We start from the raw sequence: 23,758 nt of genomic DNA on the forward strand, positions 1-23,758 counted from the left end.
AAACAAAATACTATTTTCTGAGGCAATATACTTAAAGTGAGTAAGCAGCTTTGCTTTGTGGTAAATGCAAAAACGTACAACACAGGTGAGGTATTTTTTTTTGCATGAATAAATTATGAATGAACTGATGAAAAACGAAATGACTGCGATTCTAAAATTCTGCTTTCGCGTGAAATCGTCGGTGACAACCCTTATTTTTAATTATTGCTTTTGCTTTTATTGCTTTTAATCATAATGAAGGTTTTATTTTCCCCTTTGTAGCGAATAATGCTCGGGAAAACCTAACCACTGCCATTTTTTTTAATTTTGGAATTTCTGAATATTTGTCATCAGATGAACAAACCATTTTTCAGACCTCTGTAATTTCATAACGCAGACTTTATGAACTCAGCCTTAATGAATCACGCTCTGACGCAGGAGCTGTAACCTGCGTTGCGTGCTGCAGCTTTTAGGGCATTTTCACTTCCGACGACCGCTCTGCGAACATCTAACAGCTCGTCTGAGCTGCTGGATCCGCTGTGGCTCGACTAAAAAGTTAAGCTGACATTTCCTAGGACGCGTGGAGGAGCTTCAGAGCCCCACTGCTGCTGTTTACTCCTTTCTTTATTTATTGGTGGTTTGAAATTCCTGTACAGGTAAGAGACTTTTCTTATCACATCATAACGCTACGTGTTGTGCTTGGTTTTGTGAATTAAGTCACTAGTTGTATGCCCCCCCACAGATCCTATTATGCATCTGATGAGTGGTGCCATAGTGTCCCTCAGCGTTTTGGGGGCTGTAAAATTCCTCTCCCTACCCTGGCTCTGCAGCCTGTTGGCAGGGCTGGGGGTCCTCATGGTCTGGAGGGGCTCCTGGAAGTTCATTCATGTAGCTCTACGCACCATCAAAAGAGACCTAATGTAAGTGTTGTGCTTTGATGTGCATGTACATGTGTGTTTCTCCCGCTGTCATATTTGACACTTACTCATCTGCTATGTTGCTTTTTGCTATTCCAGTCCGTATTTTCATCTGCATTTCCTCATCTGTGCCTCACTATCTAAAAGGTGCCTGGCTGTTATATTGCGAGTGAGGTTTTCCATGTACCGTAATCTGCGAAATAGAAGCACTATCCCTGCCCTGTTTGCCCAGATGGTGAAACTTCACCCAGACAAACCTGCCCTGATCTATGAGGCCACAGGGGAGGTGAGGACATACCAAGGATTACAAACAAAAACATCGAATCAACAGCATCAGCACCTTCACTGAGATGGAAATGAAACCTACCATCAGCCACCTTGTTGTCAAGTTGGTCTTCATCTCCGTGTTTATTTTATTCCAGGTTTGGACTTTCAGGGAACTGCAGGAGCGATGCAATGCTGTGGCACACTGGGCGCTGGCACAAGGCTGGGTCGAGGGTGATGTGGTGGCCTTGTACATGGAAAGCCAGCCTTTGGTGGTGGCTCTGTGGTTGGGTCTTGCCACGGTGGGTGTAGAGGCCGCACTCATCAACTTCAACCTTCGACAGGACTCGCTCCTGCACTGTGTCAGTGCGTCTGGTGCTCGGGCCATGGTGTTTGGGACGGAGCTGACTGAAGGTAGGAACAGATCATAGATTATAGACAGAGATGCTGTGGATGCAGTTATATAGCTGAAGGCATTTACAGCAGCGGTGTGGTGTTTGAGACCTAACCGAACAGAAAATGCTTCTCAGTTTATACAAAAATTCACCCTACATTTGTGACATTTCATTTCTGGTCACCCTTCAGCTGTGTCAGAAGTGAGCAGCTCCCTGCAGACCAGCACGGATTTGTTCAGCAGTGGTGAGCAACGGGATGAGGTGAAGCTTTGCAGCCTCCGTGCTCAGAACCTGGACGCCCTGCTGGCCAGTTCACCCAAACACCCGCCAAACTACGCCCTCAGGAAGGAGTTTAACGGTGAGCCTCTGCACAGGTTTGTGGCTGGGTATGCGGCTGTGTTTGTCATATCATGCCCTTATGTCACATACTAATAGGTTTTGATTGCAACACCTTCTTCTCCTTAGCAAGTCTTTGCCTGCCAGAGAAAACTGCTTGCTGCCAGTTTTCACTCTCTCTCGTCTTGTTATGAGACTTAATCCACTGGATAGCACATGAACATACCCATCGCTGTCAAACAAATCATCAGCTCACCTTAAAGAAATACTGAATTACATACAGCATGTGCAGACATTGTGAAAGACATTTTCGTTTTCATTTGATATAGTACATCTAAATTTCACTCGAAACTTCACTTTTTAGTTATTAGGTGATACGTTTGTGAAATAACCTTTCCCGTACTGATTTGCTTATCTGTATTGGTTTACCTCTGTTATCACCTCACATTCCTAAGCTAATATTCTTCAAGTCTTTGCTCGCTCAGTCTGTCACCCAGAGTGTATGGAAGGAGAGACAGGAACATGTTGTTAAGCAATGATGTGGGAGTCCCAGTGCATACCACACATACGAAACACAAATATACAAAAGACAAATGATGAGGGTGAAAAACATGTCGAACAATTCCTATAAAAGTTTTATTGCTCTCTCCACGCAGACAGACTCTTTTACATCTACACGTCTGGGACAACAGGAATGCCAAAGGCAGCTGTGGTGGTGCACAGCCGGTGAGTTTAAGTTGCTAAGTGCAATTTGCAGTTAAAATTGTTAGTGTTAGTTAGTTGGTGAGAATCAGGTCCATCAGTGACTCCTAATGAGAAACTGGACGTCAGTCTCTTCCATCTTTCTTTTCAGGTACTTTCGCATCGCTGCCTTTGGTTTCCACGCCTTTGGCCTGCGACGCGATGACATCATTTACAACTCCCTTCCCCTGTATCACTCTGCAGGTAGGCCTCGCCCTGTTTCAAACTATTCTTTTTTTTCCCTATTTTTAACAAGAATGTCCTCCTCATTATTGCTTTCCATATCCAGTAGCTGTTTAAGTTCTTCAAGTGTATTTTTATACTGCTGGTGTATATCACTGATTTGCAATCACTGTCTTATGTCTGTAGCTCCCCTTCACTTAGATAAATGATGTCTCTGAATAGTTTACTAAAACTAGTCAGAGGTGTTAAGTTATAGGAAAAACTCAATACGTTTACTAGTGTCATTATATGTTTGTTTGTAAATATGTGCTGTATATGTGTGTGTATGTGTTCATGTGGATGTTTACAGGTACCATCATGGGTGTGGGCCAGTGTTTGCTCTTTGGTTTGACTGTTGTCGTCAGGAGGAAGTTCTCAGCCAGTCGCTTCTGGGATGACTGTGTTAAATATAACTGCACTGTGAGTACTCACTGCCATAAAAAATGTGTCCAGCTGCAGAACAGTTGTCCGTATTGATTCTCTTCAATCAATACGGACTGATCTCTTTTTTTGGGAGGGAAAGAAAATGGTTATATTGATCTGTCCTGCCTCTCTGTGTGTCCATGTCTAGGTAATCCAGTACATAGGCGAGATCTGCCGTTACCTGTTGGCCCAGCCAGTCCGCCCATCTGAGGCTCATCACCAGGTCCGTGTTGCCATTGGTAACGGCCTCCGTCCCGCCGTGTGGGAAGAATTTGTCCAGAGATTTCGAATCCACAGAGTTGGGGAATTTTATGGTGCCACAGAGTGCAACTGCAGCCTGCTCAACATAGACGGAAAGGTGTGTTTGTGTGGATGTTATCTTTAATGACATCAGGATAGACTGAAGAGTTTTTTTCACCTGTCTCCTGTCTCATACACACGTTTTCATGCGTCCAGGTGGGGGCGTGCGGCTTCAACAGCCGAATCCTTCCTGACTTTTACCCCATCAGACTGGTCAGGGTGCAGGAGGAGAGCAGAGAGCTGCTCAGGGATTCAAAGGGACTCTGTATACCCTGTCTGCCCGGTGAGGACACATCTTCACAAACCTACAAATGGACAAAGACATTACACAATTCATATTATGAATATATCATTAATGTTTTCTTTCCTCTCCTCCCATCTCTGTCCCTCTGCAGGTGAGCCAGGTATGCTAATGGGACGCATCAACCACACTGATCCGCTCAGGAGATTTGATGGCTACGCTGATCAGGATTCAACCAACCAGAAAATAACTCACAATGTCTTCAAGATGGGAGACTCGGCTTATATCTCAGGCATGTTTCATTCTGCTTCTTTAACACACAGTTTGAATGATGATGATGGACTATGTGAGTTTCATTTAGAGCCTGTCTGTGGTCGTAAATGTTTTTTAAGGCTGTCCAGACATACAGTATAACACGTACGAATTGGAGACTTTAAATTTCCCAGAGGTGAATCAGAGTGATTCACTGTCACTGATGACAAACTGGGAACCTTTCAGCTGTGTTTTCTATACAGAGTTCATGGGGGGATAGGCTCCAACTCCCTATGAGGAGAAAAAACGATGGATGATGAGTAATGGAGATGAAAACACTACTCACTCCGTGAAAAGGACTCGGCTACGCAACACATAAAAGAAATACAGAGGATGACAGTAGATACAAGAACGCACTGAGGGAGTTACACAGTTTGCCTACAGGAGACATTACATTTCAGGAAAATCATTGCACATGATAGTTTAGAATTTTACACATTTACACAAGACTTCTTATACTTTTTTTTTTTTTAATCATAAATAAACAGCACAGTGAATCACCATCATTTACTAGCAAAGTCAAAACAGTGCTGGTGAATCATCATCCCAACAGACTTAACCTTCACCCTACTTGCTCTATAATCCCCTCCAGGCATGATGATGATGATTGTTATTATTTCTGTCTCTGTCTGTTCCCCTCTCTCTGTCTTTCAGGTGACGTGCTGATTATGGATGAATATGGCTACATGTACTTCAGGGATCGCAGCGGCGACACGTTTCGATGGCGAGGGGAGAATGTTTCCACCACAGAGGTGGAGGGAGTCCTCAGTGGCCTGCTGGGACATACTGACGTGGCCGTCTATGGAGTTTCTGTGCCAGGTAGAGATGAGACAAGGCAGAGTCAGGACAGCGATAAAAACATGAATGAAAAAAAGACAGGTAAATGTGGGTGTTACTATTAAATTGTCCTCTCTTTATTACATCACCATTCTGTCTGTCTGCAGGTGTGGAGGGAAAGGCTGGTATGGCAGCAATAGCTCATGCAGGAGACCAGTTTGACCTCAATGCATTTTTCACTGCTGTACAGAAAGCCCTGCCCTCTTATGCACGCCCAGTCTTCCTGCGACTCATGCCATCTGTTGACACTACAGGTGAGATAACTGCAAAAAAATGCAAACAAATACACATACAAAAAAAGTCATGTCAACTTATTAACTTTTGCCCTCAGGTACATTCAAAATTCAGAAGACGCGACTACGAAAGGAAGGATACAAGCCACAAGACCCAAGTGAAAGTATTTATTTTCTGAACAGTCGTGCTGGGCGTTACGAGGCTGTTACTGATGAACTGCTTAATGCCATCATGGAGGGAAAAGTGCATCTATGAAACAGGAGACTAAGGAGATACAGACTGTTGAAGAGGATTGTACCTATATTTCAAAGGAGCAAGAAAGGAAGAAAATACATGGATGTGTCTCTAGGGATTTACATCCCTATAAATACTGATGACTGTGGGAACACAAATGTATTGCTGTTTTTGTTTTTCTTTTTTGCAATCAAATAAACTTTTTTTTTTTACCAAAGTTAATGTAATTTTTCATACATTGACTGTATCTATCTTTGTGTAAAATACTTTTAATAAAACATGCAAAAGCCTGTAACAGCTAAAGTCATTTGAATAGAAGACAGCATTAATCGTTTTACATCCTTCATCTAAAACAAACATGAAGTTGAAGCTGAAACTCAGCTTTTAGCTTTATCGGTTATTAGCAACTGTTGTTAGGCTGTAGTACTATTTCAGTGCCTTTTAAATATTGATGAGCAGCTATATTTTCACACTATTTATAAAGAAAATCCAATGTTACCTATTCTTGAATGTATTTTAAAATGAGTTAACAGCCTTGCAAGCAGTTCTGTGAGGCCATATTTAGGCACAGCAGTGTTTGGAGCTAAATGCTATCATCAGCATGCTAACATGCTCACAATGAAGATACAGACATGCTGAGGGCAGGGAGAGAGGGAATATGAAGAACCGACATGCACAGAAATACACTAACTGTTGGTGCCAGTGTGTTTCATCTTCTCCCTGACAGCACAGTGGAGGATATCCCAGGTGTTTGGCCACATCTATCAGAGAGCTGCCAACCTTTGGCTCTGTGTGACTCATCCAGGTACTGCAGTAAATACATATGGGCAGACCAACACTCAGTTGCACTTGCTTGTATGTGCTGGTGTGTTAAGAATCAATAGAAAAGTCACATACCTATTCTTAGTGTCTTGGTAGTGCTGTAAGAGATGAGTTTATGTGTTTATTGTCTCAAATACAAACATATTCCTGTTCATTGATTGATGATGTAAAGATTAATTGATATTACCTGTAAAAAATCATCCCTGTTCCTTCCTGAGTTCAAGTATCCTGGCTGCTTCCTCCTCTCTCAAAAACTGGTGAAGACTCTCAAACTCCTTTTTCATCTGTTCCTCGGTGAGTCTGACCTCAGCCTGGAAGAACGGAAAAAGTGAGGAAAGTGTGGGGACATCGCAAGAAATGAGACCTGAAGCAACACATACACACACACTGAGCACTGCTTCTCAACATTACTGAGTTGATTTTAAGTTTTGTTTTGCAGCTGCAGTTCTACCTGGTTGTGTCTGGAAACATGTTCACAGGTATGTGTGATTTCCTCAAAGTGAATCATCTTTGTCTTCAGTCCAATGTTCTGAGCTCCTCCTAGTTGTCAAAAGGAGAATTACTTTCACTTAGTGTCTGTGGGAACGCAGGGAGGCCAAAGACATCACTTTTTCCAGTGTCTTTGAAATATACAGTTAAACCCAGTAGTGAAAAGTAACTAGGTACATTTACTCAAGTTACTGTACTTAAGTACAACTTTAAGGTATTTGTAGTTTATTTGAGGAACGTACACTTATGTGACAGCTGCAGTTATTAGTTTGCAGATTATGTTTTAATAACCAACAGGTATAACAAGTTTATAAGACACGTTATTGCAGGTTAAACAACCCAACAGCATGAATATTTAAAATCAGCTCATCCATCTTTACAAGTTACAACATTGATGTGAGACCTTAAGTACACTGTGTTGCAACTATGATTATTACTTATGTAAAAGTACAAGCAGAGACTGATACAGTTTCCCTGCAACATATTCATGAGCCAGCCCTGTATACTGATAGTATTCACATGAACTTAACACACTCCACCAGCATTTTGCTGTGTGTGTGTGTGTGTGTGTGTAGGTCAAATTTCATGTGATGTGCGATCTGAGCATGCAGCATTTCAGCTCGGTGCCTCTTTAAAACTCCCTTTAAATTCTGCTCGAACAAACTAATCTTGGATGAGCACAAGGCGGCATGTGTTTGGGCAGGAAATGAATATTTACAGAGGGAGAAAAAAAAGGCCTGACTGCCTCCTTGTTTAAATATCTTCTTGCTGTGGTCGCAGCAAGCATGAAAAAGTAACAGTCTTGAGAGTGCCCCCCTTTAGTCTTGGTAAAAACTAGGGTTCAGATGTTGGAAGAACATTTGCTGCGGGGAGCTCTGCTCTTGTTTGATGTCGTCGTGCTGCTGTTTGGTTTGGCTTTGTGGCAGCAGGGCGACGCTCACTGGAAAACCAGCAGTCAAGCACTCTTGTTGGCAATCATCTGCCCTGCTGAAGTGTCCTTGAGGAAAACAGTGAATTCTTGCCAGCTGCTCTGTATCTGATCCATCAGCACGATGCTTTATGGCTTTTCGTGGAGGAATGAGTCGGCCTATTTCAGGTCTTTTACTTCAGTGGTTCCCTCAAAGCAGCCACAGGATAGATTTCAGGGGTCACAAGATGATTAATGTGGTAAGAAAAAATTAAGAACATGTACAAAACATGTTAATTTTCCCTGACTTTTTTTTTTTTTTTAAAGCACTGCATAATTTAATCTTTGAGGCCTTAAAACTTAATTGAAATCAAACAAGGAAAATCATTTTGGTTGAACTGCTTATGACTCATGGACAAATATACCTATGACAGGCGATAAGAGGAGACACAAGCAAAAATGTTCTGAGCCAGTGTTTCACAAGTAAAAATGGCTACATTGCAAAAAACATCAAGTATAATTCATGCTTTCAAATTTGAAGGTAAAATAAAAACATAGTAAATATACAAAGGAATCGAGGACAAAACATATTCTGAAAAGTTCTACTTATGACAGAAGTGAAGATTTAAGAACTAGCAGAAATTTGGAGATGGACAATAGAACAGTTTGTTTATATTTATCCATTTATTATTTATTTCATTTATTTATTTATTGATTCAGTATTATCTAAACAACACGTTCTTTTACCTCCAAGTTCAATTTGACTGTCATAAATGAAAAGCATATTTATCATTACTCATTTCTGATTTTAAAACATTATGCATCTTTTGTTGTCCAAGGGCTCAAAAAATTAAATCAGTGTTTTCAGTGCAATGAAAATGTTTCAGAGTCTTAGTTTTAGTGATACTTGACTCCTACCTTGCAGTCAGTTGCAGCCTCAGTTATGAAGTAAACCCTGTGTCCTACATGGCTTACAGCTGCACAGTGTTTACATAAAGGCTCCAGGTCATCCAAGCAGAACATAGACAGACTCTCTTCATGTTCCTCACAGCGCCCTGGAGAATCAATTGACCAGGGAGGTGAGAGAAGGCCTTCTGCCTCCGATCCAGGGAGGGATTCTGGGAGAGGGGACCGGCAGCTCATGGAGGGGCGGCTGGTAGCTGCAGCGTTCAGATATGAAGCCAGTTTGGTTTGTGTCAAAATTCAGTAGTGAGAGCATAAAACAGATGAAAAGTGGGATCATGGGAAGATGGTAGAAAGGGGAAGAGCAGTGTGTCCATGTGTTTTGGTGTTGGTGTTGCATGTGCAGTTGCCATACATCAGTTTGGAAATGAGGTAAGAGGCACTGGAGTTACATACAGTAGATCTGTTTACACACTCCGTCTCACACTTCAGCCTACACCAGATGTAACCATACACCACCCTGCAGTGTCAGTCCGACTTTCACGACCCTGTGATTTATGGTATATTCTCACATCCTGAGGCCAAATTCATCCCTGGGCCTTTGCTTGTCATTTTTACTATTCCACCCTTTTCCCCCTCATAGCGGTGCAGCAGTTCTGTCTCTGAATGGCATATTTTTCCAAGCAAAGGAAAGGTTTCATTGGGTTCTGGTGATATTTTGCAGTTTACTTTTGTGAAGTGAGAATTTCCACACGGGGATTAATAAAGTATCTCTTAATCTTAATTTTTAGGATGTGCACAAATGATCTATTTATTCTTTTAAATTAACAGCTCACGCAGCAAGTTTTCTTTTAATTATTGTCCGTTTATTATATATGTATATTTCAGATCAAGCCTCTCTGATTCAGGATTTAATAGCGAGAGTGAATGTGTGCTAGCTGGTCATTTTGGAAACATATATTAGCACTTCATGCTGAATGTGCCAAGTCTGAGTTAGGTTTAATGGATCCAGTTTCATTACCCTTTAACACTGTGAGCACACGCAGAGCAGATCAGCTTTGACAGGTGAGTCATGTTTCATTGAATCATATGACCTAAAGTAAAATAGATGAAAGGTGTGGACACATGCAATCTGTATATGTACATTCTCAAGTTACAGCAACGGGTCAGGTGCTTTGTGGATACACTCACATACAGCAGCTAATTAAAACTGTGAACTTGTTACCATTGAGAGCTTTCCTGTTTCAACCTTTGACACATCAGACTAAATGTGTAACAGATTAGTAGAGAGGTTAAAAGTGATATTTCGCAAACGGGAACATGAGTACTGTTTTAAGACAGACTTGAAAAAGGCCTATCCTCTAACTTTTATCCTAGATTTATCCATATCTGCTCCATTTGCTACAATATGTATCTGAACCAAAGACTCATTTAGCCTGTCGCACACCGGCTGAGACAAGACGAAACACAACACCTCACAGTCGGTGTCTGTGCATGTGTTTGCCTGTATTTCCTATAATGTTTTTGTAAAGCTCTGCATTGCATGCTCTGCTCCCTCAGTTCTCTCCTCTCTTTCTCTGCTGTCCTCATTCTCAGCTCCAATAATCCTCAGGCGGCTGAGTGCTACCTCTCACTCTCTGTTTCTCTCTCTCTCCAGAAAATTATGTTCGGTGAAGTTAAAGGCTTTGCTGCACTGCTCCTAAGAGTGGCTCAATTGCTGTAGCGCTCAATTTTCCTCTCTCGACTGTACAGCTCTGTTATCAGTCTGCTCAATTACAACAGCTGATTCTGGGTTGTGCCACTTAACATTAGTCACATCATGCTCGGAAAATGGATTTCATGGCTTGACTCCAAGGTGATGAAAGGGTGATGTACTAGAGGATGGGTGGAACACTACAATCCCCCTGTGTCTGCTTTACCATCCCTCTATCTGTCAGGTCACTGACAATTCATGCAGCCCATACGGTCTGTCAGCTGCAGATGTGCGAACTGTATTGGTGTGACCTCAGGGGACGAAAAACATGACAAACTCCTTCACACACTCGTTTAGTGAAAGCTTTAACTTCCATACGTCTGTTAACTTACCTTCTGTCTGCATTATGTTGCCAGGGAGGTCGAAGCAATGAAGGCAGAAGAGGCCAGAGGTCAGAGAGGCTTTGGTGGTGAAAATGACAAGCTGTACGCTAAAGGAAACAAAAAAAAAAAAAAAAAAAGACAAATGAGGATTTGATGAGACAAGAGTGTGAGAGGAGGAGGAGGAGGAGGAAATGGATCTAAGCTGAGCTGAAATGAGAAAGAGACACTAACACTTCAGGTACACACTGGACAGTCAGCTACATTTTGATCAGTTCACTGTGTTTCCGGACAATAAGACTACTTTAATATTCAACTTCAGCTTCTTTATTGCTGATGATGTGACTATAACTATAAACATGTAGTTCTCTTGTCACTGTTTTCAATCAGATTCTGAGAAAAGTCCTCACTCTTTCTGGAAAAGTGCTCCTGGTCCTGATTCCACTGTTTAATGTTACTGCAAATAAACCGGAGTATGAGGGCACCCAGCGGGGTTAGTTGTTGTTTTGCCACGTTTGTCTCAAGTATTGACTGTCAACATAAATCAGTTTTATTGAGTAACACGGCGAAATGGCGTGCGAGTACAGGAAAAGGTGCGGAGAGAGAGTGATAAAAAAGGCTGGGGATTAACAATTACGACCGATTAGAAGAAGAGCTTCGCGCAAGGCCGGAGCAGAAGAGAGAAATAAACAAGAGGGAGAGGGATTAAATGAAAGGAAAACACAGGAGAATGGGAGGGAAGCTCACCTGTCACCTGAACTCCAAAGAACACAGGTACATCTCAGGTAAGTTCAAAGGAGTAGTGTAAAATATTTTTGAGCATGTGAGCTCTGATCAACGGGCCAGTCGTATGTTTCCCTTTCAAGATCAGCAGAATCTTTCTCTCACCTTAAAACAGCTTCGAATGATTCATGTTACAGTTGTTGCTTTTGGCCTGGTCTCATCAGATCCCGGTCGAACTCAGACTCAAAGTTTATGTATTGTTTCATAAAACAAAGAATTCTTTTTTTTCCCCCTCTTTGTGTCCAGTGGACCTTTGACCCCATTCTCTCTGTCCTTTGTCATTCATGCTCAAGAGCAGAGAATGCTGCTATTTACCAAACACAACATCAACTTTGTATTTGAACTGTCACTGAGTTGACATGAATGCAGGTGACAAATTAATGGAAAAAACATATTTACCAGTCCTCCGTGTTTGATGATCGTGGTGGAGAGCGCCGTCTGACATGTTACTCCAGAATCTCCAAGAGGGGTTCAATTTGGGGATCAATAGCTGTGCTGCCCTCACCAAGCGTACCCTTGCGAAGCTAGACAGCCAGCTAACATCAGATGACGAATGGCGACTTTTCTTGGTCACAGACACACACTGTCATTAATTTTTGTAAAACTGAAATACAACAGAAAAAAACAAAGCAAATCATTTTGCAACATCAAAACATTTGCAAAGTAAAATGGAGCTAGCAAGCAAGCTAAACTAAACAATACGCGAGTTAGCCGCTAACATAAAATTAAAACTACACACGTGCAACACTCACAGACTGTAGTGGTCACAGGCTGAAGCATGTGAACTTATCCACCAACTTTCAGAGCGCGACTCTCCATTACCATCTTCTCTGTTCAGTCAGGTAACGTACCTGAGCGAAGCGGCAAAGATGCCAGTTACAAAATAGACAAGAAGAGCGCTCACTCTGTTGCCATTTTCCAAAACCAAGAAAGGAACCGGACACTCACTCTGACACAAATTACATGAACTAAAGAAAATATATATCTTTTACATTTTTTACTTTTTAACACTTAACATTTATAAATTTTAATATTATTTTTAATCTAAAGACAGCACACTCCCCGCTTGATATAATAGCATTATAACAACTTGAGGGGAAATGTCTTGTCTTAAACTGTTATCTTTTCACTCAGTCTCTGAATGAAGGACTACAATCTCTGAGATTGGCCTTTGGAGAACCTTACCTCACTGCTTGGCAAAACCTTGACAATCAGTCCCATTGCCCAGTCAGTCCTCTGGGCCTGTCCATCCTTCAGTAAGACAACATCTCCTTCTTTGACATTTGGTTTGTCCTTTGTCCACTTCCTTCAGCTCTGAAGAGTGGCTATATACTCTCCTTTCCATCTCTTCCAAAATGTGTCAGCAAGACACTGAACCTGCTTTCACTGCTTTCCATACAACTGAGCTGTGCCAAAACATCCAGAAGGTGCTGAGACTGCACTCATCTTCTGAGTAAGCAATGTTGCTCGGGTGAGTATTGCTGGATTATCAGGATCAGTGGATATCGGTACAAGGGGTCTTGCATTCATGATTGCCATCACCTCTGCCATGAAAGTACTCTGGACTTCATGTGTTAGTCGCGTTGGTCCTGTCTGAAGCAGCATAGCGTCCAGAAGCCATCTAGCAACTCCAATGAGCCGTTCCCAAGAGCCACCCATGTGGGAAACGTTAAGATGGATTAAACACCCAGGAACATCCTTTCTCCTGGAGGTCCCAACAAAGTTAGTTCCTGTGTCTGACTGCAGAAGTTTTGCTGGTCCACGAATGGAGTAAAACCTCCTCAGAGCATTAATAAAACTGTCAGTTGACATAGTTTCAATCAGTTCAATATGTACTGTTCTGGTTGACATACATGTAAAAAGCACAGCCCAGGGTTTGCTTGTTGCACTTCTGCATCTTGTGCGGCATGTCATGATGAACCATGGCCCAAAGACGTCAAGGCCAGCAGTGGTGAATGGAGGCTCAGGAGTGAGTCTGTCTGCAGGCAGGTCTGCCATTTTCTGTTCTTCCAGTCTACCTCGTAATTTGCGACAGGTAACACACTTGTGAATAACAGAAGAAACCAGACGTTTGCTCCCAATTATCCAGTATCCTGCTGCTCGGATAGCTCCCTCTGTAATATGTCGTCCTTGGCGGGCTTCTTGCTCATGGAAGTATCTCACAAGGACAAGGGGCCAACTTGGACTTGCCCATCACAAATCCCACATGATACCGTCCCTCAGTGTCAATAGCTCTCAAGTAGGCCACAGCTCCAATTGCTACCACAGAAGCGTCTGAGAAGGTGCACAGTTCCCTTTTCTATGTTAAAGACAGTGATACTGGAATGTAGCACCTCTGTAGGTGCAGGTTTTCAAGTGCCTTCAAGGAAACTTCCCATAATTACCACTCTGCTTCCTTTCTTGAGGAAAGAGGAGTGTCCCACTCACTCTGCTCAGATGACAGTTCGCGGACTAGTGCTTTCCCTTGCATTATTACTGGAGCTACAAAGCCCAAGGGGTTGTACAAACTATTAACTGTTGACAACACACCTCTCTGAGTGAATGGTTTCTCTTTGCTGGACACCCGATAAGTGAAACTGTCAGTTTCTAGGTTCCAGGAGAGCCCCAGGCTTCTCTGAAGAGAGAAAGAGGATCCACACCAAGGTCCAGGTCTTTCAACTCTTTGGCCCGGTCCTCTACCGGGAAGGCTTCCATTACCTGGTTACAGTTTGATGCTACTTTGTGCAACCATAGGTTGGATTCTGCCAGCATCTCTCTGGTTCGTGCAAGAAGATCTATTGCCTCTTCAGGTGTAGCAACTGAGGTAAGACCATCGTCGACGTAGAACTGTCTTTCAACGAACTGTCTTGCTTCAGAACCATGTTCTTATTCACCTTTTTGAGCTGCTCGTCTCATGCAGTAGATGGCTACAGCAGGTGAAGGACTGTTTCCAAATACATGTACTTTCATCCTGTATTCTGCCACACCCTTGTTGATGTCGTTGTCCTCATACCAGAGGTAGCGGAGAAAATCCCTGTGATCTTCTCGGACGACAAAGCAATAAAACATCTGTTCCACATCTGCTGTGAGGGCTATAGGCTCTTTACGGAACCTCAGAAGAACTCCCAACAAAGTGTTGTTTAAGTCTGGTCCACTGAAGAGTACATCATTGAGAGATGTTCCATCATGTTCAGCACTTGAGTCAAACACGACTCTTATCTGGTCTGGCTTTTGTGGGTGGTACACACCAAATGTCGGCAGGTACCAGTGTTCTTTACCTTTATCCAAAGGTGGAGTGAGCTCTGCTTGGTCATTGTCCAGCATCTTTTGCATGAATTTGATGTAGTGAACTTTCATCTCTGGTTTTTTCTCCAACATCCTCCATAGCGAGCAGAGACGTTTGAAAGCTTGTTCCCTGTTTCTTGGAAGCCTTCAGCGTGGAGAACGAAATGGCAAAGGAGCCACCCAGCTGCTTCCTTCGTTTTGGTGGACCTCTGAATCCATGATGGCTAGGAAAGCTTTGTCATCGATGAATAATGCTGACTTATTGTCATCCTCAGACTTATCAAACACTGAACTCCCTAGGTCGTGTACACTGACAGTGAGACCTGCATTCTCTTTACGTGCAGTGAAGGTTGGGCTGTGGTGTTGTGTCTTGTCACCGTAGTCTTCCTTCACATGGACACTGTTTGGACATGGTTTGAGAAAGGATGTACGACCATTGTGCAGTGTGTTTGTTCTGTAGACGTTGATCTCTGATGGTTTGTGTGCTGTTCCCAAGCACACTTCCCCCTACGATGACCCAGACTAGGTCTAGCCATTGAGCGTATGGTGCGTTGCGGGGCCCACTGATTTGCTCGCGTGCTTTGTGCACCTGAAGAATGTCTCTTCCAAAGAGCAGGAGAATCTGAGCATCTTGGTCTACAGGTTGAATCTTGGTAGCAACTGGCAGCAGATAAGGGTGATGACGTGCAACTTCTGGAGAGGGGATTTCTGTCCTCTCATCCGACACCATGTCACATTCTATTAAGGGAGGTAAAGGTAGCCGGAGTTTCTTATCCATGGATTCAATGGTGAAATTGACAGCTCTTCTACCTGCTGCCTCTGAAATTCCAGAGCAGGTTTTCAGAATGTATGGTTTGGGGCTACCTTTAACTTTAAAAAGGGTGAAGAACTCTGTTTTGGCAAGGGACTTGGTACTTTGTTCATCTAGCACTGCATACATTTTAACTCTCTTCTTCTCCTGCAGGATACACTTTAACTAGGCAGATTTTGGAACATGAGTGTGAGCTGTCATCGTGTCCACATACCTCTGTACACTTTGATGTTACTGATGAAGAGTTTCCACTTTGCTCCCCGCTGTCATCTTTTACAGCTGCGGCACTCTGTGTGGTTGCAGGAAGATGACCTGAATGTAGTGCTGTAATGTTTTTATCACTGTTGCACTCAACACACTCGACAGCTACCTTACAGTCTTTTGCCATGTGCTGAACTGACCCACTACATCTATAGCAGATGCGGTTTTCTCTGAGATAAGCTTTGCGTTCTTCTAAAGGTTTTCCCCTGAAAAGTTCACATTTTCTCAATGGATGTGGCTTCTTATGTATGGGACACCGATGATCTGGTTCTTCCAAATTCTTTGGCACACGACTGGTTTGCATTCCTGATGACTCGGCAGGGATGTCTGTTTTGTGCACCACCACAGAAGCTTTCCGACTGAACTGTGCAGGCTTTTCTGTCCTGGAAGGAACATGATTGTTGGTAGCAGACATGGTGAAGCTTGGATCATTTTTTTATCCTTGCCTGTTTTTGGACAAACTTGGAGAAGACGAAGAAAGGAGGAAAAGCCACTCCATGATCCTTCTTATATTGGCTTCCAACGCTTGCCCATTTCTCTTGCAGGCTAAAAGGAAGTTTTTCCACAATTTGCTTTACTCCACAAGCTGTATCCAAATATGCAAGCCCTGGAAGAGACCCGTCTCTTCTTAGCACACTCCAACTCGAGAAGAATGTCACTTTGCTCTTGTAGCTTAACATTATCTTTATTAGTCAGCCTTGGAAAATGTTCAATCTTTTGGAGCAGTGTGTCTTCAATGACTTCAGGTGTCCCATAGCACTCTTCAAGGTGCTGCCAGACCATGCTGACACCTGCTGTAGGATTGAGGATGTGCACAGCACGAATTCTCTTTGCCTGTTCTGAGGATTTAGATCCAAGCCACTTTGTCAAAAGATCCAGCTCTTCTCTGGCTGAAAGATTCAAGTCTTTAGTGGTACTCAGAAAAGAATTTTTCCAGGCCCAGTAATTTTCAGGTTTGTCATCAAATTGCAGGAGGCGAGCACTCACCATTTCTCTCCGCATGAGATATTTTGCAAAGTCTTCCTTTGTATCTTTAGGCTCTGGCAAAGATGCCTTTTCAGGAATGATTGTGTGTTTTGGAGAACTGTGGAGGTAAGTTTTATATGAACACCTGATCACTGGTTGCGCCTCTTTTGTGTCTTTGTACACTGCCTGTGTGTTGTTTTGAATACCATGAAGCACTGGCAGTTTAACATGAGGTATTCTCAGGTCATCTATTTTTCATCTATGGCTCTTCTGTAAAGAGCAACTCTGACTGTTGTTGGATGTAGTCATGAGTGCGTTGAAATGTACTGATGGGCTCCTCAGCAACAGGAGGATCAGGCTTAAGCTCACCACTTTCAATTTCAGCTTTCATATAGGTCGTAGCTTCAGCTTCAGCTGCAGCTCTTTGACAATGCAGAAGATGGAGACTCGCGTCGAAGTCAGCCTGTTGTTTCAGCAGTTCTGCTCTCTGCTTCATCATGTCCGCCTCTCGTTCAGCATAAGCTAGTTGAGCCCTGGCAGCTTTTGCTTTAGCATATGCTTTAACAGCTGAAGAGGTTGTTGATGATGATCTCTGGGAGAGTCTAGCTTAGGCTTTAGATGACTGTGACTTAGCATCCAATGTTGGAAGAGGTGTCTGCCTTGTGGTTGTAGCAACTTCTTGTTCTCCACAAGCTTCATTTTGCTGCATAGTGGCACATTCTTTAAGATAGCTCTTTCCTGAGCATAGATTCATGTTGGTTAATGCTGTTTGTTGATGCTTCAGCCCGCTGCGTTTCAGTCTTTTTACTGTGCTGCCCTCACCAAACGTACCCTTGCAAGGCTAGACAGCCAGCTAACACCAAATGACGAATGGCGACTTGTTTTGGTTGCAGACACACACTGTCATTAATTTTTGTAAAACTGAAATACAACAGAAAAAACAACGCAGTATCCGCACAAAAAGTAAAAAAGTACACATTTGCAAAGTAAAATGGAGCTAGCAAGCAAGCTAAACTAAACAATACGCGAGTTAGCCGCTAACACAAAATGCTACAAACACAACACGCTAAACATACCACTTCAAACTACACACATGCAACACTCACAGACTGTAGTGGTCACCGGCTGAAGCGTGTGAACTTATCCACCAACTTTAAGAGCGCGACTCTCCGCTTCCATCTTCTCTGTTCACTCAGGTAACGTATCTGAGCGGAGCGGCAAAGATGCTAGTTATAAAATAGACAAGAAGAGCGCTCACTCTGTTGCCGTTTTCAAAAACCAAGAAAGGAACCGAACACTCACTCTGACACAAATTACATAAACTAAAGAAAAAATAAATCTTTTACATTTTTTACACTTTTTAACACTTAACATTTATGAACTTTAATATTATTTTTTATCTAAAGACAGCATAATAGCCTTTGTAGTGATTCCAAAGGCTATATTACATTATGTTCATATAATTTTCATCATTTTCATAACGATCATCAAGCATCAGCATATGTGCTATTTCTCCAGTCAATCATTCAGGTTTTTTGTCTTTAATTTGTCGCCTGTTCTATTTTGCTGAAATCTAGTCTTTCTCTCTGTGATCACAGACCACATTGCTGCCATCATGGAAAATTTGGCTCCTCTCTATCGACGTCAATACAGCTCTAGTCTCCTGATGCACATGAGGAACAAACACGTGGAGCCCACTGAACCCCGTCCCCTGATCCAGCATCCAGTGAGGAATTATCTCTGCACATTTTTGGCCAAAACATGAAACTTTATGTGTGTTGATGGTATTAATACACAGTGTATGGCAGCTCTAATAATCAGTGACCTTGTGATCCAGGATGTTGTTGCTCATGCTGGGATTCTGTTGGAGGGGACTCTCCCTCAGTACCTTGAGGGGATCTGGACACATCGCCACCTACAGGTTACCAGCAGTTTCATAGTTGAGAGCCGTGACGCCAAAGAGGTAAAAACAGAAATCCAGAAGCTGATGTGCAGCTGTTTCTTCTACTGTTGCCTGATCAAGCGTACACATATATGTATATGCAAGTTTTTATGACCTATGCTGCAGGTATTTGAGGGTGGTTGGGGGTGTAAGACAGAGCTCGTTCTTTCTGGCTGTCAGATCTGCACCTCCACACGAGAGCATTGTGAGTTAGTGGATGACATGTGCCGACACATCACAGGTATGCTGTTAGACTACAGCTCCCACCTGTCAGGTGGTCTGAACGAACGTACACATTGTAGCTATTGTTTGATTCTGTTCAAACAAACACACTTCGGTGCTCTTGTGTGGCTGCTTACTTCAGGCAAATCAGGCGAGAAACTGGCGTGTTGGGATTGCCCCACAGCATTCCCTGTCTTCATCCAGCACCCTTACAGTGCCCCAGTGTGTTTGGCCACTGCGTCACAACAGGAACAGACACGGTGGGCCAACATACTACGAGCTGCAACACAACATCAGAGCTCAGGTGAAGTTCTCCAACCACTGTTTCCGAAGTGAGCCAAAGTTTGCATGTGTTTCAATGCGATCTTTAAGGTTATTCTTTTGTTGACCATTGACGTGACATGGATTATCTCCTGCCTGCCTGTTAGCTCTCTGGTGTGAAAATTCACCAGAATCCAAGGCCTTTTTAGATGCTGTGTCGTCTTTGAAGAAGTTCAGAGAAAACTGTCAAACAGAGGTACATCCAATGGGCAACGAGGAAGAGGTGAGCAATCATCAGACGAGAGACCTGGTATCTTTATCATCTGCTGATGTTGTGATCTTGTTTTCCCATCCTCTAAACTTTTTCAAAACTTTTCCCTCTCTCTTTTCTCTATCACTTTTATCCCACAGTACTTTCTCTTTGCCTTGATGTTTAACCATCTTACTCTTATCTACCAATCATCAGGCAAAAGGTTTGGTATTTTCATCTTCTTGTGTTGTTTGCTGTCTTCCAATCCCATCACAGGAGCCTTGTTGCCCCTCTTATAGCCCCTCTCTCATCTTTCTACTTCTTTTTCTGGCTCTCTTTGCTCCTCAGGTGTTGGTGAGCATGCTGATGGAAGAAGTGATGTCCTACCTCAAGAATAAAGTATTTCCCAGGTTTATCGGGCATCACAGTCGGAGGAAGCAAGCCTGGATGAGAGTAGGTGAAAAGGAAAATATTTAGTCTTAAGCATACACACAGGTAAACCAAAGGAAAAATGCCTCTTATGTGTCTTTCTATTAACTGCTGGTGTACGTGTATTTCTGCATGCCTGTCAGTTGCTCTCTGAGGTCTACAAGACAGCAAAACAGCAGGTAAGAGCTGCGATGTCAGCTCTGAAGGAGGAGCTGTCACTTCATCGTGCTGATGTGGAGAAACAGATCTCCGCAGGACTGCAGCAGGCCAGTCTGCTGCATGACCACATCGCTCACACAATCACAGGTGTGTATTTGAGCCAGTAAAGCCAGGAGATGCAAAAAGAAGTTGCGCTCTTCATTGTATTCACCTTTGCTGCTCTGCTTGCCCTAGATGACATGTGTGAGCCCATGCTACAGTCTCTCCTACATACCATCATCCCAAGACTCGGCCGCACTCTGCAGGAAGTGGCCACGCCCATCTGTGATGGATTTGCAGCTACCTGGCAATACTTCCTGGAGACATGCGATGACATCATAGACCTGGGATCGATGAGCATCTCAGTAAAAGATGTTAGAAAAGAGGTAAAACCTGACAGTTACATAATTTAAAGTCAAAACTCTTATTTCTTTAACACACTTTCCATTACATTCTAGAACAATGGTACCAAGGCTGGGGATCATGTCCATCCATTGGTTCCCTGGAAAAATGCAAAGGGTTCCAAAATATTTAAATGCATAAGAAAGACAAAAAACCATCAAATGAAATAATCTGAAAAGTCTAAATCACTCTTTGGTTAAACTGCTGGACCTTGTGTCCACACTAGGGCACTAATTCCATAATCTGTGATCCTTATAAATGGTCACAAACCAAAACAGGCTGTGAATCACTGTTCTAAAGGTAGTAGCTTAATGCATTATTGTTATTTTTGCGCAAACTAGCAGCAAAGGAAGGATCTTTGATGAAAAAAATATTTCCCTCGGGTGACAGGCAAGGTGTTTTTATAGTTTCCTCAGCCCACCTCATTATTTGTCTGACAGCTTTGCAATTCGTAACCGTGTGATGGAATGTGAAGTCTTTACGTGGCCTGAGGCATAAAATATTTTAATGGAAGATCATATAAGGCTTCCTTTAAAATATTAATAATATTTTTTAAGAGTAATGTACCAAAAAAGACACTGATATCTTATCACCAGGCTTTTACGCTGAGCTATATTCTAACAGGAACTGAAAAAAACTGGCAGCGCACTCTCATACATTGTGAAGAAAACATCAGTTGTGGTTTTAATGTTCTCTGGTGAAACTGTACATAAGATGTTTTGTACCCGAGGTGCTGACACCTCTGAGTGGCCTCGGGCCAGATGATGACAGGATGTGGCAGTGCCTGGACGGACTGGAGCTGAGCTCAGAGGGCCGTGCGTGGCTACAGGAAACATGGGGAGTCCACAGTGGAACATGGAGACCTTTGGTACTCAAAGCTCAGAACGCTCTCTACAAAGTAATTTAACAAAACTGCTCTTGTATCCAGAAAATTAAGGTAAAGAGTAGCATTTTTTTTTAAATTGTATCATGCTGTCTTTCACATCCATCTGCTCTTTTCTCTCCTCCAGGTGGTTGACATGTGTGTTGTGATGTTCTTGAGGTTGGTCTCTCGATATCCATGTTTCTCTCTTGACTCTGCTCAGCTCACGGCGGTGCTGTGCAGGGTCAAAGACAAAGTGGTCAAGGTGTGTAACACTGTGGGCTTGGGGAAAAAACTCCACATTTTTTATTCATAGAGTTTGGGAAAATGCTGTCTGTTCCTCACTTATAACCACATACATGCATGTAATGCAATGAAAACCTACTTATATGCAGCACCTGGACACAGAACTGTTGGCTCTTCGATCTCAGTTGATTCTTGAGACGATCCTGCAGATAACTCTGCCAGCATATGTGCACAGTGTGGGTGAGCAGGTGTGTGTCTTTACATTTTTATGTGTGTGTGTGTTTTCTTATATTTTTTCATCTTCATTTCTAATAGTTACATCCTTGGTTTTAGGATTTGTCTCGTTATGAAGTCATGCTGAACTCAGAACAAGCCCTCTTCATCCATCCTGACATCATCTTCCACTCCATTCTGCGAGACAGCCTGACCTCATATATCCAGTCAGGTACAGAGTGTGAAGAGTGATTTTTTTATTTTTAGTTACTGGCTGGGTCAAAACAACCTAACTACTGTGTTTTTTTTTCTTCTACTGCAGTGATGAGGTATTCCCTGCCGCAGCAGTTTGTGCCTCTCCCTGTCAGCCCCATTACTCCCTGTGGCTCCAGCTCTGGTTTCTCTGAACCAGTGTACGAGCTGCTGCCTCCTGGTGACTGCTTCCAAGCCTCTGCAGGCTCTTCCTCAGGATCTGAAACTCTCACGCCGAGCTCCATGTCTGACCAGGATGACACTTTGACCAACTCAGAGAACTCTGAAAACCACACACTCTCGCTGCTGGATGCAGGAGAATATGTCCGTCTCACTGAGCCATGAAGGAACTGAAGCCCCAACACAACAGACTGGAGTACAGGGTCACAACCTCCACTGAGGAAACCACAATCACGCCTCTGTACTGATTTTATCTTATTTTTGTCTAATTTTTCACCAGAGATACAATGAAAATAGGAAAGAAACTAATTACCAACTATATTAATGAAACTGATTTAGAGTAATCTAGAAGTATTTTAACAATAATAAAATGCACATTTATTCAAATTACAAAGTTCAAGGAAAAAAAGGATCATAACAAAACAGAAACCACATCACCTAATCGTATGTCTGCTTTGTTATTTAATAGCTTATTAGTGAAATGATTCGTTGATTAGTCAATAGACAGAGAATTAATAAGCAAAAACACCAAACACTGATTGATTCCAGCTTCTCAGATGTGAGGACTGGCTGCTTTTCACTGCTGTTTGGATTCTGGAGAGCTGGTCAGAAAAACTAACAATGTGGAGACTTCACTTTGAGCCCTTGGATATTGTGATTGGCATTTTTCATTATTCTGTGACATTTTATATACTAAATACCAGACAAAATTAATTTTCAAATTATTAATTAATTATTTAATTAATAATGAAAATAATCCTCAGTAACTGTTTTATAACATATTGTGCTTCATGAAAGCATACAGCTCAGGAGCCTACTGCCTGCAAACTTGTCCCGGTTTGAGTTACATTATTGCGCTGAAACAAATACCAGATGTTTCTTTTCTTCTTTTTCACAGTTTTGGCCTTTGTACTATTCCTCGTGTCTCTGGCAGAATTTGATTGGAGCTGTCCTGAAACACGTTTGAAAAACCTTTAATGTACAAAATGTATTTTACTCCATCACCCACTTAACCGATAGTGGCACCCAACTTCGGAATAAAGATATCCTGAGAGGTCACAATACAAGTAAAAGGATAGGAACGGGAAAAAAGGGCGGGGGGCATTTTTTCCGGGGAAATCCTGCATGTTCACCTCTTGAAGCCTCTTGAAGTCACTCATTCTTTGGGTAAATGGTTAAATGCTCACAGCTTGTCATTGGGCCCACAAGAAAGGTTTTACTTCATTCGAAGGGATCTACAAAGCAGCAATAAGCCTGGAAACCACTGCTACAGAGCTGAGAGTGAACATCAGCAGTTTTTCTCACTACTTCTTTCTTCGCTTCACTAATCTCCTCCAGAAGTGTGACAGGCCTGCAGTACATTGGACGCTTTGGACACGCCCATGGCTTTCTAAATGCTTCCTATGGACTACAGCTGGATCATAGACTGTACTGGATCTGCTCTTAAAGGGGAGGACAGCGGATTACAGAAGGACGATTTACAGTCCACCGGGGCCTTCAGAGAATCCAAAGGTTATTTATATAAAATAAAATTAATCTTGACCCAAACCTGGTAGGAGCTGTCTGACTTGATGTAAACCAGGCACA

General features: G+C 42.6%; 2 protein-coding genes and 1 long non-coding RNA gene across 7 annotated transcripts; 2 read left to right on the forward strand and 1 right to left on the reverse strand.

The window, feature by feature from the left end:
* Window positions 1-468: 468 nt before the first annotated feature.
* Window positions 469-5,730, forward strand: LOC121181340 (long-chain fatty acid transport protein 1-like). The gene is made up of 14 exons (XM_041037257.1): window positions 469-635; window positions 722-899; window positions 1,044-1,182; window positions 1,319-1,574; window positions 1,746-1,913; window positions 2,548-2,617; window positions 2,745-2,836; window positions 3,165-3,274; window positions 3,426-3,635; window positions 3,734-3,860; window positions 3,973-4,110; window positions 4,785-4,949; window positions 5,075-5,221; window positions 5,299-5,730. The coding sequence occupies exons 2-14, from the start codon at window positions 730-732 to the stop codon at window positions 5,454-5,456; spliced, it is 1,950 nt and encodes a 649-aa protein (XP_040893191.1). The 5' UTR covers window positions 469-635; window positions 722-729; the 3' UTR covers window positions 5,457-5,730.
* Window positions 4,805-6,551, reverse strand: LOC121181341. 2 transcript variants are annotated; one of them, XR_005894003.1, is made up of 4 exons: window positions 6,445-6,551; window positions 6,127-6,243; window positions 5,052-5,230; window positions 4,805-4,940 (listed from the first exon to the last, which is right to left on the reverse strand). It is a non-coding gene; the product is annotated as an uncharacterized LOC121181341 (long non-coding RNA). The 2 variants fall into 2 exon arrangements; XR_005894004.1 differs by having other exon boundaries at window positions 4,812-4,940; window positions 5,057-5,230.
* Window positions 6,552-11,207: 4,656 nt separating this feature from the next.
* LOC121180566 (protein Niban 1-like) lies at window positions 11,208-23,730 on the forward strand. Of its 4 annotated transcripts, none has more exons than XR_005893955.1 (14): window positions 11,208-11,414; window positions 18,313-18,440; window positions 18,552-18,677; window positions 18,783-18,897; window positions 19,021-19,182; window positions 19,307-19,422; window positions 19,738-19,842; window positions 19,962-20,124; window positions 20,212-20,402; window positions 21,149-21,316; window positions 21,429-21,545; window positions 21,676-21,766; window positions 21,860-21,971; window positions 22,062-22,198. XR_005893955.1 is itself a non-coding variant. In XM_041036082.1 (14 exons), the coding sequence occupies exons 1-14, from the start codon at window positions 11,339-11,341 to the stop codon at window positions 22,334-22,336; spliced, it is 1,953 nt and encodes a 650-aa protein (XP_040892016.1). In that variant the 5' UTR covers window positions 11,208-11,338; the 3' UTR covers window positions 22,337-23,730. The 4 variants fall into 4 exon arrangements, 3 of the variants coding, with proteins under 3 accessions (XP_040892016.1, XP_040892017.1, XP_040892018.1); XM_041036082.1 differs by having other exon boundaries at window positions 21,676-21,774; window positions 22,062-23,730; XM_041036083.1 differs by having other exon boundaries at window positions 21,149-21,286; window positions 21,676-21,774; window positions 22,062-23,730.
* The last annotated feature ends 28 nt before the right edge of the window (window positions 23,731-23,758 follow it).

The sequence above is a fragment of the Toxotes jaculatrix genome, chromosome 4, assembly GCF_017976425.1.
Source record: "Toxotes jaculatrix isolate fToxJac2 chromosome 4, fToxJac2.pri, whole genome shotgun sequence".
Taxonomy (NCBI): domain Eukaryota; kingdom Metazoa; phylum Chordata; class Actinopteri; family Toxotidae; genus Toxotes; species Toxotes jaculatrix.